At 43.9% G+C, this 17,828-nt stretch overlaps 1 protein-coding gene across 1 annotated transcript; it reads right to left on the bottom strand.

The window, feature by feature from the left end:
- Positions 1-1,372: 1,372 nt before the first annotated feature.
- On the bottom strand, positions 1,373-17,735 carry slc4a1ap (solute carrier family 4 member 1 adaptor protein). Its single transcript, XM_029714080.1, has 14 exons — positions 16,770-17,735; positions 16,346-16,544; positions 10,702-10,830; positions 10,548-10,608; positions 10,157-10,296; positions 8,598-8,758; positions 8,206-8,275; positions 7,709-7,898; positions 7,368-7,470; positions 6,897-7,125; positions 6,356-6,445; positions 5,990-6,075; positions 5,517-5,586; positions 1,373-3,054 (listed from the first exon to the last, which is right to left on the bottom strand). The coding sequence occupies exons 1-14, from the start codon at positions 17,616-17,618 to the stop codon at positions 3,005-3,007; spliced, it is 2,427 nt and encodes an 808-aa protein (XP_029569940.1). The 5' UTR covers positions 17,619-17,735; the 3' UTR covers positions 1,373-3,004.
- Between the last annotated feature and the right edge of the window lie 93 nt (positions 17,736-17,828).

Genomic DNA, 17,828 nt, shown 5'->3' with positions numbered 1-17,828 from the left:
AGGGCCAAAGCTGTCTGGAGGTCCTGCGGCACTGGGATTTGGAAAAGTGTGTTTATGGGAACTGAGATTTGAACGTGTGTGAGTACAGTACGTGCCTGCATAAAGTATGTGTGTGCAAAGTGTGTGTATTTGCAGAAGTGTGTGCAGCTTGTGCACCTGGTATGTGAGTTATGGGCTTCTGCAGATAGAGGCCCACATATCAGAGAGTGCATGCGCGAATAATAGTATGTATATGCGGGTGCAAAGGCTGAGTGGTGGCGTAGAGTGAGGCAGGACTTGCGTGTGTGTCACATCAAAGACTGCCAAGACGGCAAGGTTCCCACCCCTCCTCACTGGATCACAGCAGAACATCTCACCAAATGGTGCAAGCTGCTTATTGCCAGATCAGACTGTTTGTGTCAGTAGGTAGGTTTCCATTCTCAGGTTTATTCGACAAAGCAAAAAAAAATCTTTGCGACGTGTAATGGAAACGGCAGATATACATATTTTCTAAACATCGGTAACATTTTTATCCGATTGACATTGATGGATTTTTTTCACGTGATGTCATCACACATCTAAAGCTCCACTCCACATTCAAATCTAAAATGTCTACTGCTAGGAAATTACATTTTTTAAACAAAAATGTTTTCTTTGCAGGACAAGGATTGTTCTGACTCAAGAATGCCCGAATTGTTTCGTCTTGCTGTTCTGGTTGGCTGGATGCAAGTTAACCATCCAATTATAACAGATCTACAGGAGTGCAAGTCTCACCATGGCACGGACCGAGGTGACACGTGGGCACATTATCATTATTAGAATATGGCAAATATTAGTCAATTATTGCATTCTATCCATGCTGGCTTTTGCAAGGTACCAGAGACATGAAAATGATCGGTGGGAGGACATACAGGCTGTCACCAATGTATTATTGCGCAATTTGCCTACATGAGTGATGGAAACACTTCAACCACTTAACTTTTATTCAACACTGGTTTCTTTTTTGTTGTTGAGGTGTGACATTACGTCCAGCTGTTTTTAAAATCGACATAGGATGGTTAAGCGGAAACGCACTGTAGCAGGCAATTGTCGCATCCATTTTCTATGTCAACAAAATCACTGGATAAGTTAATGGAAACAGTGGATCTCACACACACTAGCTAACGTAAGCACCACTCCACATGGAGAAACATGCCGGTATACATTGAGATGGATGGGGAGGGTGGAGGCATTGGGGATTGAAAATTGAGGGGTAGAGATTCAGTGGTTGAACTGGAGATGAGGAGACGTGCAGTTGTAGACTCAAACAAATGTCTAAAAACATGGAGCTATTTATTTGTGGGGAAATGAGTCTTCACTGCAAACCTTCAAAGATGGAATCTGAACAACCCCGTGGGCTAAGTACCGTGTGGACAACTTTATTGTACAAATAAAAAGTTACAAAATACACAACTTCTGGAAGGGTATTACTTTTAACCTTCCATGTTTAAGAGTCTCAGCTGGAAGGAATAAGATAGAATAGTAGTGAGGTGGAGGGAGAAAATGAACACAAGAATAAATGTCGTGTGGAATTTCTGAGGCAGTGTAATCCTGCTCTAGGTAGCCACAAACACAAATTAAACCCTACTTCACACACACACCAGCCTCCTAAACGCTGAGTCACTAGTAATGAAGATCTGGTTAAAAAGACACTTTGGAGAGGGAGGACACACACACACTACTTTTGACTTGACTCATTATCAGCTTGCGTTTTATCCAGTAATGCCACACACGTGTCCAGATGGTCTGCAAGCTGCTTAAATGCGCTCCCTCACTCTCCGCCACACTCACTCTCCTTTGAAAGACGGTTATGCCAGCAATTGACAGTGAAACCCAGCAGCGAAACCCATACTGTTCGGACGTCAGGTGGGCTTAGCTGTGAGAGAGCAGCCAAAGTAACAAAGCCGACCTCGGATGAGTGAATGTGGACAATAACACTAAATCCTTCACTATATGCTGTACACTCATCTGACATAGGATAGGGCCAATTCAAATTGGACTCGGTTTAAGTGTAGCCTCTCTATTACATACAAGGGGGGTGAGTCAAGTGCTTTCAGGCAGGCCTACTACGGTAACTAGCCAGCAGATCCAACCTGCTTCCTTACAGCTACACTAGGGTCGGGCATAATTCCTGTTTTTATTAACACAGCTGAGCCTGTTCAAGATATGCCTCGAAAACGAACCTCAATCCAGGGATGTGAAATGCATTATACTCCGAATTGTTCCATTATTCCAACATTTCTCATCCCTGGATTGAGGTTCATTTTCCGAGCCATATCTTGCACCGGCTCAGCGGTGTCTTAATACACACAGGAATGCTTTCCGACCCTAGTGCAGCTGTAAAAGCAAGTGGTTTGGATCTGCTGGCTAGCCTACTAACCAGTATGTGAGGACTGATATCTAAACTGTAATGGGACTGGTCCTTTTTCACACTGTTCGAGGATATGTAATGCAAAACATTCACCAAGTTGTTTCAATGACATGGTCATCTTGGGGAAAGAAGGCAATGGTTAACATGAGGCAACTACAAACCTGCTAGCAACCATCAAATTTAGTCATTTTCACAAAGAGGGCAACACTGTACGCTTTCCCAGTGCGAGCCTCCACATTGTTGCCATTTTCCCAGAAGTGAATTCAAATGTGGTAAAGGGTACACTACCATTCAAAAGTTTAGGGTCACTTAATGTCCTTGTTTTTGAAAGAAAAGCACATTTTCTGTCCATTAAAATAACATCAAATTGATCAGAAATACAGTGTAGACATTGTTAATGTTGTAAATGACTATTGTAGCTGGAAACTGCTGACTTTTTATGGAAAATCTACATAGGCTGAATGGTAGTGTATGTTGTATGCAATATCCCTTACTCAGGAATGTCATAGAACACAAATAGATACTGAGGGGATGGAGGCCTGTGTGTGTGTTGCTGCCAAGTCTGCAGGTGGGTGGAGTCGAGAAAAAAAAGGGTCAAAAGTTTGAGCCTTGTGTTCAGTAGCCATACTTTTCATTGAGGTGGGTGCGGCCATCCCCAGACTGACCTGTAGACATGGAGGACAACGTTTTAGGCATATTATTCAGAACATGAACATTAAAAAAGAAGTGACAGTGCAATGACCAAAGAGTCTAAAGTGCCTGCTTTAAGACCGGCTCGCAAAACACATTTAGTATGTTGGCCTGTTTTGTTGCTATATTAAGTCACTGGCTATCTGCTCCAAGAACAAAACCCTACATAGTCACATGTGTAACAGCTATGTGGGAAATAAATGATTCCACATAACCATGCCAACCTTCCTCACATATCGCAGTGTCTTCCAATGACATACGTTTCCCTTTAGGTACTCGCACGCAATCTTATCCAAGAACCAAATTGTGGGTTTCTTGCTAGTTGCTAAATACAATGAGTTTTGTCAATGAATCCAAATGGCTCTTAGCAGTGTACTTACCCCCGCAAAACGTTAAAACCTTATCTTAACAGTGTGGCTTTGATCTGCATTCCTTGGCCACTGATGAAAATGCAGTCTAAACTCTCCCTTTTCACAAATTGGCCATAAAGCCTGTTTACTTCCCTTTTCTCTTTCTCCCAAGCTCCCTTCATCCCAGAGGTCAGGGACAACCTTATTCCTCTTACTCAGGAGTGGTAGAGAACACAAATAGTCCTTCTGATAAAGAACATTGTGCAGTGTGTTCAATAATAGGTTGACAATAATCTTGCTCTGTAATGTACATTTCCTCAGTCCTGAAACTCTTGGTGTAACTCCAAATGTCACCTAGCTGCGAGGTTACAAGCCTGTGAGATTGTTCAGACAAAAAGGTCTTATGTCTTGATGAAGGTTCTTCAACAAAAACATTGACAGAAATTACATTACTGTAAAATGGTTGAACAGTTGACGAGTTTAACCTGTTGGGGCTAGGGGGCAGTATTTGCACAGCCGGATAAAAAACGGACCCGATTTAAACTGGTTACTACTCTTGCCCAGAAATGAGAATATGCATATAATTAGTAGATTTGGATAGAAAACACTCTTCTAAAACACAGTTTCTAAAACTGTTTGAATGGTGTCTGAGTATAACAAGTCTCATATGGCAGGCCAAAACCCGAGAAGATTCCATACAGGAAGTGCCCTGTCTGACAATTTGTTATCCTTCTGTTGCATCTCTATCGAAAATACAGCATCTCTGCTGTAACGTGACATTTTCTAAGGCTTCCATTGGCTCTCAGAAGGCGCCAGAAAGTAGAATGACGTGTCTCTGGGCGAAGAACAGCAGGAGTATTTGTTAGTGGTCAGGCTGGGAACAGTGACACTGGAGATGCGCGTTCATGAGAATTCTCAATTTTTTTTCTTTCAGCCTTTGAATGAATACAACGTCGCCCAGTTGGAATATTATCGCTATTTTACGAGAAAAATAGCATAAAAATTGATTTTAAACAGCGTTTGACATGCTTCAAAGTACGGTAATGGAATATTTTGCATTTTTTTGTCGCGAAATGCGCTCTCGCGTCACCCTTCGGATAGTGACTTGAACGCACGAACAAAACGGAGCTATTTGGATATAACTATGGATTATTTGGAACCAAAACAACATTTGTTGTTGAAGTAGAAGTCCTGGGAGTGCATTCTGACGAAGATCAGCAAAGGTAATCCAATTTTTCTTATAGTAAATCTGAGTTTGGTGAGGGCCAAACTTGGTGGGTGTCAAATTAGCTAGCCATGATGGCCGGGCTATGTACTCAGAATATTGCAAAAATGTGCTTTCGCCGAAAAGCTATTTTAAAATCTGACACCACGATTGCATAAAGGAGTTCTGTATCTATAATTCTTAAAATAATTATGTATTTTGTGAACGTTAATCATGAGTAATTTAGTAAATTCACCGGAGGTTTGTGGTGGGTATGCTAGTTCTGAACATCACATGCTAATGTAAAAAGCTGTTTTTTGATATAAATATGAACTTGATTGAACAAAACATGCATGTATTGTATAACAATGTCCTAGGAGTGTCATCTGATGAAGATCATCAAAGGTTAGTGCTGCATTTAGCTGTGGTTTTGGTTTTTGTGACATATATGCTTGCTTTGAAAATGGCTGTGATTATTTTTGGCAGGGTACTCTCCTGACATAATCTAATGTTTTGCTTTCGCTGTAAAGCCTTTTTGAAATCGGACAATGTGGTTAGATTAACGAGAGTCTTCTCTTTAAAATGGTGTAAAATAGGCATATCTTTGAGAAATTGAAGTAATAGCATTTTTTAGGTATTTGTATTTCGCGCCACGCGATTCCACTGGCTGTTGACTACGTGGCTAGCCCAGGGAAGTTAAGGGCTTGGCTTATTAGTCAAAGCCGAGCCAAATTTAGTTGTCTTTGATCTCTGTGTTACCCTAGCGTTCACCTCAAGACATGGCCGCCCTATGTCAAGGGGCCAGGTGGTAGGTGATTAACATCACAAGATGAAAGAACTCATAGCAATAAACAAGTGAATATTAACAAGAAGTTATTTATACCTGTGGGGGGCACCCAGACACAATAGTCTGGGTCATCCTCAGGGTACTGTCCTGATTGGGCAGCTGGAGGCTGGAGACAAAAGCATGATAATGTGACACAGCATTTCTCTAACGAGCGAAGAAAAAAAATGCACCAACACTACAAAGTAGCTCTCTTTCCGCAAGGTACAAATTAGGTAGTAAATGGAATATAGACCGAATATAATATAGATTAAGAGGGTGAATCTTCGCATGGTACAAGAAAATTCACAGAGTAACCTACTATTGTATCAGCCCAGTTTCTTTGTATAACTCATGTTGGTCTAAAAGTACACTGGATTTAAATTTGGGGGATTGTGTAGAACGCCAGCATTCTTGATTAACAGTATTAATTCATTCTCAATCAAGTTTTGGCTCATTATTGGCTAGTGTGTGTGAGAGTGAGTGATTGAGTGAATGTGTGTGAGGGAGCCCTCTGAGCTCGAAGTGCTTACTCTGTTGGGGCCGGTGGTTCTTTTTTTCAAGAACATCTTAGGACTGGGCTTGGCAGCTGCCGCCTCCTTGCCCCCTTCTTTAGGGTCTAAAGAAAGATGGGAGGAGAAACACCAGAACTAAAGTTAGGAACTAAAATCCATCCACACAATGGGAGAATCTCAATTGCATTGCCTCCTTCTCAAAACCCATTGGATAAGAAGGTCAGAGGGGCGGGACCTCTGAACTTCTCATCCAATGGGTTTTGAGGAGGCGAGAGGACCCAGGAAATGAAACAGATTCTCCTGTGGACATAGTGCACATCACCAGACAGAGAGAAAAACAGTGTACCAACAGAAGAGCAGAGACACAAACGTGAGTCCCTGTACCTGGTAAGGGCTTTAAACGGCCGAGAGGCGCATCTTCCATGGTTTTCTCAGGTTCCTCTACATCTATACTTCTCTGGGACAGCTTTTTCCCTATAAAAACCAGACAAAAACACTGTTCAATGACCACAGCTGAATAGTGATACAGAAAACAATTTCACCATGATGATGCCACATCAGAGCCAAACTTTGGAGATACATAGATATGTAGTATAATATGTATAGCGCTGTCCAAAGTAACACTGCCATCTACAGGCGATTGGGAGAACAACAGCTCCATATGGATAAAATTGACACAGGCTACATTCCAATTAACTACCCTTCAATTGTGCACACCTACACCCCCTCATTGATTTAAAGGAATGGACTGCTGTAAGGAATATGGTGGAAACTCCCAGCAGTCATGCTTGCACCAATCAAATGCTTTTAAATATATGAGGGGAAAGTAAACGAGTGCACACCTCTGGAGAAGGGTAGAGAATCGGAACGCAGCCACAGTGAGAAAAATGGCGGCAAGACACAGCATCCAACTTTTATATCATACCTCTGGGGGGTTGGGACAGAGGTGGGTCCTGCCTCTGGCATCCTGTACTGCAGCCCTCTGTGGAATCAGTGCTTTCATTGGACTGTTGGGGTTCCTCAGCCTGGATGTCAGCCTCAGTCAAGTCTTCACTCCCTTTGTTGTTGTCATCCTCCTCCTCTTCTTCCTCCTCTTCCTCTCCTTTCATGTTGAAGAGTTCTGCGGGCAGGTTGGCTCGCTTTGGGGGCAACTTCTAAGAAAGAGGGAAAGAGAGCACATTGAGGAGTGAGACGACAAAAAATATTGAGTGGTTGTGAAGTAGAGGCAACTGTTGAGTAAGAGATGCAGAGAGGGAGAGAGCTAAAGAAAGACTTAAGACCGAAAGAAATGGCAGAAATAGGGATAGTGTAAACTGTAAAGCTTTTCCAGCATTTGCAAAAACCCTCTTATGAAAAGCTATTATGGATATTCTCCTCTGTTGCCAAGTGAACATACCCCTATGGTCCCAGTCTTCAGTTTGAACTTGGCGCCTCCCTTCATGGCACCAAACAGCGGTAGGGACCGCTTCTTAGGCTTGTCTGCGTCGGACGACCCACTCCTGGACCCGTGAAGAAGAAATTGTCAGAGTGCAATACTGTACAACCATGTGAAGCGGACATGCAGTATTCCTAGGAGGGAACAGCAATAGGCACTACTAATATACAATCATCATCTAGAGGCATTTGAGAGAATAACAGACAAATGGATACATTGTGAGAAAGAGGCACCAAGACGCAACATTCAACTAGGTGATTCAGATATTAGGGGAAAGCTGCATGCATATACATATATATCACCCCGTCTGCAGTGAAGGCATCTGGGCTGGCCGCGTGAGCTCCACCAGCCGACGCAGTCTCTGGGCCTCCTTGCGCAGGTCGGCGGCGTGCACGTGCAGCTTACGGCGCTCCACTCCGTCCAGCGCCGCCTCGCTGCGCACGGCGACCATGAAGGCATCCAGGGGGTCCTCGGAGGACGAGTGAGAGCCGTCTGATAGGGAGGAGAAATAGAAGTGAATGGAAACCCGAGGATAAAGCACTATGTCTCTGTCTCACACATATACAGACAAACTGACAGATACAACACCACTCACTTGGGTGAAACTACACATAGTAGACAGCAACGTAGGTGTACCAGTGTTTCTTAATCCTGGTCCTGGGGAACCAAAGGGGTGCACATTTTGCCCTAGCACTACACACCTGATTCCACTTTTCAAAGGACACAGGATTCAGAAACACTAACCTATACACATTGCGATGAAAGGTGGTTGAAAATACATTTTCTGTGCACCACTTACCTCTCCCTGTAGCACTGAGCTTCTTCTCGGTCTCTGCCAGCTCCTTCTCAACCACCAACAGTTTGGCCACCTTAGCAAGATAACAAGCACCCTGTCACTCTAGTTCACACCATAAAAGCCATAGTACCCTTCCTCCCCTGACATATCACATACTGTGCACACAAAACATTTCAATAGACAGAAGAGGCTATTTGAAACAAAAACTTTGTTTTAGGGATTTGTAAAGTGTACTTCTGTTTCAGAGAATTGGCAACATCAGTGATATCACATTACAACTCTGTATGTGGTGCACTCTTAGGTGAGCACTTCATTTTGAGAGATACTTTGTATTACCTTTTTTAATTCCTGAGGTAGAAATGTGAGAAAGCGTATTTAATGACATGATTCTTTACCAGTGACTCGTAAGTGTCCGGGCGCTCCTGAATCTTTCCCGCCCTCTTCATGCGCCCCTGTCTCTTCTTCTCCACAGCACCGGTGCGGTCCAGAAAGTTATCATCGTCACTGTCATAGAAATCCTCGTCCTCCCAGTTCTTCTTCTTGCGCTTGCGGGAAACTAGAGGGAGTGGATTATGAACAAGTTAAAGTACGACAACAGTAGAAGTTACAGACAATGAGCACGATTACATGTACACAATAGTGATAATTGTGGATAGTCAGGTTAATATAATGATTTGTTTAAAACGTTTACATGCTTTGCAACAAGAACGATTTCCCTAATAATCCTGTTTACATGGACACGGAAATCAGGCTACTGATGGGCCTTTTGATAAATGCAGAAAATCGGTCATCAAAATCAACAGTGACCATGTTATTTTTGCTAACACTTTTTGATTCTCAGTTTGGACATATAAAGTTTGTATGTAAAAACTATTTACAAGATGCATACTTTGTTTTTCTGAACTCACTTCACTCGAGCACAAGAGGGAGGCTTGCGCTACCCGGTGCTGGAACATGCGCAGATGCCGATGAAGTTTTTTTACATGTAGATTGCTCAGAAAAAGCAGGTGTTTTAATCGGCGTATGTTTATGACCTTACGCCGACTAAGATAAGCAGAGTAAGGTGTTTACATGACTAATACCATACTCTGCCTTAATGTTTAAAATGTCATTATTAGTGTGCATGTAAACATACTCAATGGTACCGAGTAAGGACTCAACGTCTGGCGGACCAAGGGGTTAAGCCTACATAGGGAATAAACAAAGTTGTTGGCGCATCTTCCAAGTGCCTAAACAGGCTACGATATGTCCAGAACTATGCTGCACGTGTCCTCAACCACACCTCCTCCCGCAAGCACATCACTCCAGTGCTGTTCAACCTCTACTGGCTCCCCATATGTTCACGCGTCGACTACAAAATCCCGGTTCAAACCTACCAAGCCATCTCTGGACTGAAGTATCTGTCTGACCTCATTCTACCCTCCTGTCCCACACGCACCCTTCGCTTCTCCAGGTCCGTATCCCTTCAGCAGCCCCGCAGCAGACTATGGGTGACAAGACTGTCAGTTGCGTGGCGCTGCGGCACGTATTTCCAGACACAATTAGGCTGCAGTCTCTGTCCTCTACTAATTCTGTTCTCCGGATCTGGCAACACCTGTATATAGCTTTGATTGTTGTCTGTGTTCTGGATTGTTTTTATTAAATGTTTTATTTTTGTGTCTGCGAAAATCGCTTTACAAATTAAATGAATTATTATTATAATAAATATACATTGTAAATAAAAACTTGAATAACAACCAAAACGGCAAGCCATCACCTCAATGTGAGCTATTCAGTGTTTTGTAGGGTATTCACTGTGTATAATGTTACATTTCAATATAACTTTGGAATATTTGAACAAATGACTAGGAGCTGCTGAACCACTCATTCTGCTGATGTAGCAGGCTGCATTGACTACAGTAAATAGTAACAGTTCTGCTGTGGGCTGATGTAGCAGCTCTGCTAGGACCCCCACCTGCCTCCTGCCTGAGCAGGCCCCGGGCCTCCAGGATGCGACACGCCTCCAGGGAAGACTGGATGGCCGCATCTTTCTTCTTCCCTGTGTGGGTCACCTCAGCGACCAGCTGCTTCCCCGAAGCGTCATCCACTGGGAGCCTGTGTGTGGAAAGGAGGTGACATGTTTTACATTCTATTCAGTATGTACATTTTCTACCTGGTAGTTTGTTGAAAGATAAATGTCACTAATTGACTAGGTCTGAATCAGTCCCTGATTAGTGGGGATGAATAAAAACCAGAGGGGCTGCAGACCTACAGGTCCTAATTTGAGAAGGACGGAAATATAATTTGCATGATATAATACATGGTTGCACACAATTACATACCCTCATACAAAATAAAAAGCTTACTTTACTCTGCAGAGCCAGGTACCGTGGCTTTTGTCTTCATACTCAAACTCGAGCTCTTCCCCTGAAATAAAAGACAGATAGCGAGACACTGTCAAACACACCAACAGGAAACATGATTATGGTACTAGTGAACGTCTTTCTCCAAAGGTCTGACCTTCTCTGTCAAAGAAGCCCTGCAGTGCTTTCTTAGGGTCCTTCAGGTAAGCAGCCTCTTGGTCCTCCTGGAACTCTGTGGAAAAGGGGTTCTCCTCGTTCTCATCCTCTTCAGGGGCCGCCTCATCAGCTACACATGTACAGTTGAAGTCGGAAGTTTACATACACCTTAGCCAAATACATTTAAACTCAGTTTTTCACAATTCCTGAAATTTAATCCTAGTAAACATTCCCCGTCTTAGGTCAGTAAGGATCATCACTTTATTATAAGAATGTGAAATGTCAGAATAATAGTGGAGTAATTAATTTCAGCTTTTATTTCTTTCATCACATTCCCAGTGGGTCAGAAGTTTACATACACTCAATTAGTATTTGGTAGCATTGCCTTTAAATTGTTTAACTTGGGTCAAATGTTTGGGTAGCCTTCCACAAGCTTCCCACAATAAGTTGGGTGAATTTTGGCCCATTCCTCCTGACAGAGCTGGTGTAACTGAGTCAGGTTTGTAAGCCTCACCCCTTTTCCTCCAAACATACCGATGGTCATTATGGCCAAACAGTTCTATTTTTGTTTCATCAGACCAGAAGACATTTCTCCAAAAAGTACAATCTTTGTCCCTATATGCAGTTGCAAACCGCAGTGTGGCTGTTTTATGGCGGTTTTGGAGCAGTGGCTTCTTCCTTGCTGAGCAGCCTTTCAGGTTATGTCGATATAGGACTAGTTTTACTGTGGATATAGATACTTTTGTACACGTTTCCTCCAGCATATTCACAAGGTCGGTAGGGTAGCCTAGTGGTTAGAGTATTAGACTAGTAACCGAAAGGTTGCAAGATCGAATCCCCGAGCTGACAAGGTAAAAATCTGTCGTTCTGCCACTGAACAAGGCAGTTAACCCACTGTTCCTAGACCATCATTGAAAATAAGAATTAGTTCTTAACTGACTTGCCTAGTTACATAAAATAAATAAAAGGTCCTTTGCTGTTCTGGGATTGATTTGCACTTTTCGCACCAAAGCATCTCCTTCCTGAGCGGTATGAGGGCTGCGTGGTCCCATGGTGTTTATACTTGTTTGTACTGATGAACGTGGTACCTTCAGGCATTTGGAAATTGCTACCAAGGATGAATCAGACTAGCTCCACAATGAGATAGGGTGCAGGCCAGGCAGCAGGGTGCGTGCAGGCCAGGCAGCAGGGTGCGTGCAGGCCAGGCAGCAGGGTGCGTGCAGGCCAGGCAGCAGGGTGCGTGCAGGCCAGGCAGCAGGGTGCGTGCAGGCCAGGCAGCAGGGTGCGTGCAGGCCAGGCAGCAGGGTGCGTGCAGGCCAGGCAGCAGGGTGCGTGCAGGCCAGGCAGCAGGGTGCGTGCAGGCCAGGCAGCAGGGTGCGTGCAGGCCAGCCTGCCAGTTTAGTGGAGTCTGCCACTAGCACAGTCAGTGTAGTCAGCTCAGCTATCCCCATTGAGACCGTGTCTGTGCCTCGACCTAGGTTGGGCAAAACTAAACATGGCGGTGTTCACCTTAGCGATCTCACTGGAATAAAGACCTCCTTCATTCCTGCCATTATTGAAAGAGATTGTGATACCTCACATCTCAAAATAGGGCTACTTAATGTTAGATCCCTCACATCCAAGGCAGCTATAGTCAATGAACTAATCACTGATCATAATCTTGATGTGATTGGCCTGACAAACATGGCTTAAGCCTGATGAATTTGCTATGTTAAATGAGGCCTCACCTCCTGGTTACACTAGTGACCATATCCCCCGCGCATCCCGGAAAGGGTGTTGCTAACATTTACGATATTTCAATTTACAAAAAAACCCCCAAAAAACGCAGTTTTCGTCTTTTGAGGTTCTAGTCATGAAATCTATCAATCACTTTTTATAGCTACTGTTTACAGGCCTTCTGGGCCATATACAGCGTTTCTCACTGAGTTCCCTGAATTCCTATCAGACATTGTAGTCATGGCAGATAATATTCCAATTTTTGGTGATTTAAATATTCACATGGAAAAGTCCACAGATCCACTCCAAAAGGCTTTCGGAGCCATCATCGACTCAGTGGGTTTTGTCCAACATGTCTCTGGACCTACTCACTGCCACGGTCATACTCTGGACCTAGTTTTGTCCCGTGGAATAAATGTTGTGGATCTTAATGTTTTTCCTCATAATCCTGGACTATCGGACCACAATTTTATTACGTTTGCAATCGCAACAAATAATCTGCTCAGACCCCAACCAAGGATCATCAAAAGTATAGCTATAAATTCTCAGACAACCCAAAGATTCCTAGATGCCCTTCCAGACTCCCTCCACCTACCCAAGGACGTCAGAGTACAAAAATCAGTTAACCACCTAACTGAGGAACTCAATTTAACCTTGCGCAATACCCTAGATGCAGTCAAAACCCTAAAAACAAAAAACATTTGTCTTAAGAAACTAGCTCCCTGGTATACAGAAAATACCCGAGCTCTGAAGCAAGCTTCCAGAAAATTGGAACGGAAATGGCGCTACACCAAACTGGAAGTCTTCCGACTAGCTTGGAAAGACAGTACCGTGCAGTATCGAAGAGCCCTCACTGCTGCTCGATCATCCTATTTTTCAAACTTAATTGAGGAAAATAAGAACAAATTACCTTTCAATGGCGTCAGACCGAGGCTCTGCATCTGTCCTTGTGCTCCTAGACTTTAGTGCTGCTTTTGAAACCGTCGATCATCAAATTCTTTTCGAAAGATTGGAAACCCAAATTGGTCAACACAGACAAGTTCTGGCCTGGTTCAGATCTTATCTGTCGGAAAGATATCAGTTTGTCTCTGTGGATGGTTTGTCCTCTGACAAATCAACTGTACATTTACATTTACATTTTAGGCATTTAGCAGACGCTCTTATCCAGAGCGACTTACAGTAGTGAATGCATACATTTCAATTAATTTCATACATGTTTTATTTTTCCCGTACTGGCCCCCCGTGGGAATCGAACCCACAACCCTGGCGTTGCAAACACCATTGCAAACACCATGCTCTACCAACTGAGCCACAGTGTTCCTCAAGGCTCCGTTTTAGGACCACAATTGTTTTCACTATATATTTTACCTCTTGGGGATGTCATTCGGAAAAATAACGTTAACTTTCACTGCTATGCGGACGACACACAGCTGTACATTTCAATGAAACATGGTGAAGCCCCAAAAGTGCCCTCCCTGGAAGCCTGTGTTTCAGACATAAGGAAGTGAATGGCGGCAAATGTTCTACTTTTAAACTTGGACAAAACAGAGATGCTTGTTCTAGGTCCCAAGAAACAAAGATCTTCTGTTGAATCTGACAATCTTGAAGGTTTTACAGTCGTCTCAAATAAAACTGAAGGAAATCGGCGTTACTCTGGACCCTGATCTCTCTTTTGACAAACGTATCAAGACTGTTTCAAGGACAGCTTTTTCCCCCCCATCTACATAACATTGCAAAAATCAGAAACTTTGTCCAAAAATTTTAAGAAAAAAATAATCCATGCCTTTGTCACTTCTAGGTTAGACTACTGCAATGCTCTACTTTCCGGCTACCCGGATAAAGCACTAAATAAACTTCAGTTAGTGCTAAACACGTCTGCTAGAACCTTGACGAGAACCCCCCAAAAATGATCCTATTACTCCAGTGCTAGCCTCTACACTGGCTTCCTGTTTAGGCGAGGGCTGATTAAGGTTTTACTGCTAACCTACAAAGCATTACATGGGCTTGCTCCTACCCATCTTTCCGATTTGGTCCTGCCGTACATACCTACACGTATGCTACGGTCACAAGACGCAGGCCTCCTTACTGGCCCTAGAATTTCTAGGCAAACAGCTGGAGGCAGGGCTTTCTCCTATAGAGCTCCATTTTTATGGAATGATCTGCCCATCCATGTGACAGACGCAGACTTTGTCTATTGAAGACTCATCTCTTCAGTAGGTCCTATGATTGAGTGTAGTCTGGCCCAGGAGTGTGAAGGTGAACGGAAAGGCACTGGAGCAACGAACCGCCCTTGCTATCTCTGCCTGGCCGGTTCCCCTCTCTCCACTGGGATTCTCTGCCTCTAACCCTATGACGGGCTGCGTCACTGGCGCTCTTCCATGCCGTCCCTAGGAGGGGTGCGTCGCTTGAGTGGGTTGAGTTACTGACTTGATCTTCCTGTCCAGGTTGGCGCCCCCCTTTGGGTTGTGCCGTGGCGGAGATCTTCGTGGGCTATACTCGGCCTTGTCTCAGGATGGTAAGTTGGTGGGTGAAGATATCCCTCTAGTGGTGTGGGGGCTGTGCTTTGGCAACGTGGGTGGGGTTATATCCTGTCTGTTTGGCCCTGTCCGGGGGTATCGTCGGACGGGGCCACAGTGTCTCCCGACCCTTCCTGTCTCAGCCTCCAGTATTTATGCTGCAGTAGTTTGTGTCAGGGGGCTAGGGTCAGTCTGTTATATCTGGAGTATTTCTCCTGTCTTATCTGGTATCCTGTGTGAATTTAAGTATGCTCTCTTTAATTCCCTCTCTCTTTTTCTCTCTCTCGGAGGACCTGAGCCCTAGGACCATGCCTCAGGACTACCTGGCTTGATGACTCATTGCTGTTTCCAGTCCACCTGGCCGTGCTGCTGATCCAGTTTCAACTATTTTGCCTGCGGCTATGGAACGCTGACCTGTTCACCGAACGTGCTACCTGTCCCAGACCTGCTGTTTTCAACTCTCTAGAGAGAGCAGGAGCGGTAGAGATACTCTGAATGATCGGCTATGGAAAGTCAACTGACATTTACTCCTGAGGTGCTGACCTGTTGCACCCTCAACAACCACTGTGATTATTATTATTTGACCATGCTGGTCATTTATGAACATTTGAACATCTTGGCCATGTTCTGTTATAATCTCCACCCGGCACTGCCAGAAGAGGACTGGCCACCCCTCATAGCCTGGTTCCTCTCTAGGTTTCTTTCTAGGTTCTGGCCTTTCTAGGGAGTTTTTCCTAGCCACCGTGCTTCTACACCTGCATTGCTAGCCTACCTGTTTAAATAAAGGTGAAAAAAAACAATTGAATGATTGGATTTTTTTTGTTGAGGTCATGGCTTATTTATTTTGATTTTCCCATGATGTCAAGCAAAGAGGCACTGAGTTTGAAGGTAGGCCTTGAAATACATCCACAGGTACACCTCCAATTGACTCAAATTATGTCAATTAGCCTATCAGATGCTTCTAAAGCCATGACATAATTTTCTGGAATTTTCCAAGCTGTTTAAAGGCACAGCCAACTTAGTGAATGTAAACTTCTGACCCACTGGAATTGTGATACATTGAATTATAAGTGAAATAATCTGTCTGTAAACAATTGTTGGAAAAATTACTTATGTCATGCACAAAGTAGATGTCCTAACCGACTTGCCAAAACTATAGTTTGTTAACAAGAAATGGTTGAGTGGTTGAAAATTGAGTTTTAATGACTCCAACCTAAGTGTATGTAAACTTTGATTTCAACTGTATGTATAGATAGGAAGGCGAGAGAGAGAGATTAAAGTCAACATATTGAGGGCTTGAGTTGAAGCAACAGAGTTGTTATATGGTAGCAGTGGTTAATTGCAATTATTGTAAGTAAACAATTCTGAGCCATGCATTACAGTCTCTCCGGGTGCTGAGCACTGAAAGCTTACCTATTCCCCAGGAACAGCCCGAATCATTGTTTAAACTCATTCCCTTGATGCCACTGCTTTCTTTCCCCTCTTCCTTTTCCTCCTCATCCGAGCCTTCTCCCATCATCCTCCTCTCCAGGTCCTCCCGCTGCTTCCTGGCTCGCTCCCGCAGCTCTGTGACAGTCAGGTCTGACTCCGCCTCTTCGTCAAACTCTGGACCCTGCAGAGACAGACAGTAGAGTAGGGCTATTCAGAACTACAATGATAAAGGACTACATAAGTGATAGAGGTTTATAGTCTAAGGATGTCTATTATGGTCTAGTACATCTAGCCTACTTGGGGTAGTAAGTGCACTGTGTATAACATTTTACTTAGCCTATTTCTGAATGGTACGAACACCAAGTAATGTTTTCTGGCATGAAGGAACAATTCTTATATTTTTTACCTGCATGATGAAAAGTCTAGTGCTTCCCCCGAATTTGAGTACGTGCCCAACTCGCACTCTGATGTAGGTATTCGGTGGTATCTTGTTCTTGTTGACGAAGGTACCATGTGTGCTGCCCAGGTCATGGACATAGAACCCTCTCGCCTCTCCAACTGCCTCCTCCTCTCCTGCCAGCCCACGGTACTGAATGACAGCGTGATACCTGGAGATTGAGGGGTGTTCCAGGGTTACGTCACACACAGGTAAACGTCCGACCACAAAATAACTCTGCTGGGTGAGTGGGACCGTATCAACTATAGTGCCATTCTTGAGGATTTCTAGGGAATATGGGACATCTGCCACTCCTGCCCAAGGAGGTTCGGCGTATGGAACAGGAGGGTGGGGTTTTAATTTGTCAATAGGTGTTCCTTTGACAGGAAATCTTGGTGGGGGTTGGACGTCTTGCAGTTTGGTCTTTGCGGCTACACCATCACTAGTCTTGTCTTTTTCGCTTGCTGCACCTTTCCGTGACGTTGTGTTGTCATTATCCGACGTGGAAGGGGTGGTTTGCTCATCTGAAGATGCCTCACTACTATCAGAAGTAGATGGTTGTAGTTGTTCTTTGTCGCCATTTTCTTCATGTGTGGGCTTTTTTGCTGCTCTGCTCGAGACAAGACCTCGTTTACTCACGAGCGAAGGCGCCGCAAAGAGAGCAGGTTTTTTGAAAGGGTCCTCTGTTTGAGTGTTAGTCACGTCTTCTTCCTTGTCACATTCACCACCATTCTCATTATTCACACGTTCTTCCATTTGAGTGTCCATTTCTTTACCAGTAAATATTTCACACTCTACTGTGCGCGAGGAGTCCGCCATGTTTATTTGGTTCGGCTCTCAACTCGGACCGTGCTGTAACACAATTCTATACTAATTGTTACCGTCAGAGATGTTATCTGGGATATTATGCAAATATTATGAATTACTCTAAAATACAGAACCCGTAAAACGGTACCATGTTAACTAAATTCATTTGTTTTTATACATTAACGTTACTGTGTGAAGCCAAATTATTAGCAAGGTGGAACT

Source organism: Salmo trutta, chromosome 25, assembly GCF_901001165.1.
Source record: "Salmo trutta chromosome 25, fSalTru1.1, whole genome shotgun sequence".
NCBI classification, from domain to species: domain Eukaryota; kingdom Metazoa; phylum Chordata; class Actinopteri; order Salmoniformes; family Salmonidae; genus Salmo; species Salmo trutta.
The sequence above is the reverse complement of the archived record's forward strand: the minus strand, read 5'-3'. Positions and strand labels throughout refer to the sequence as shown.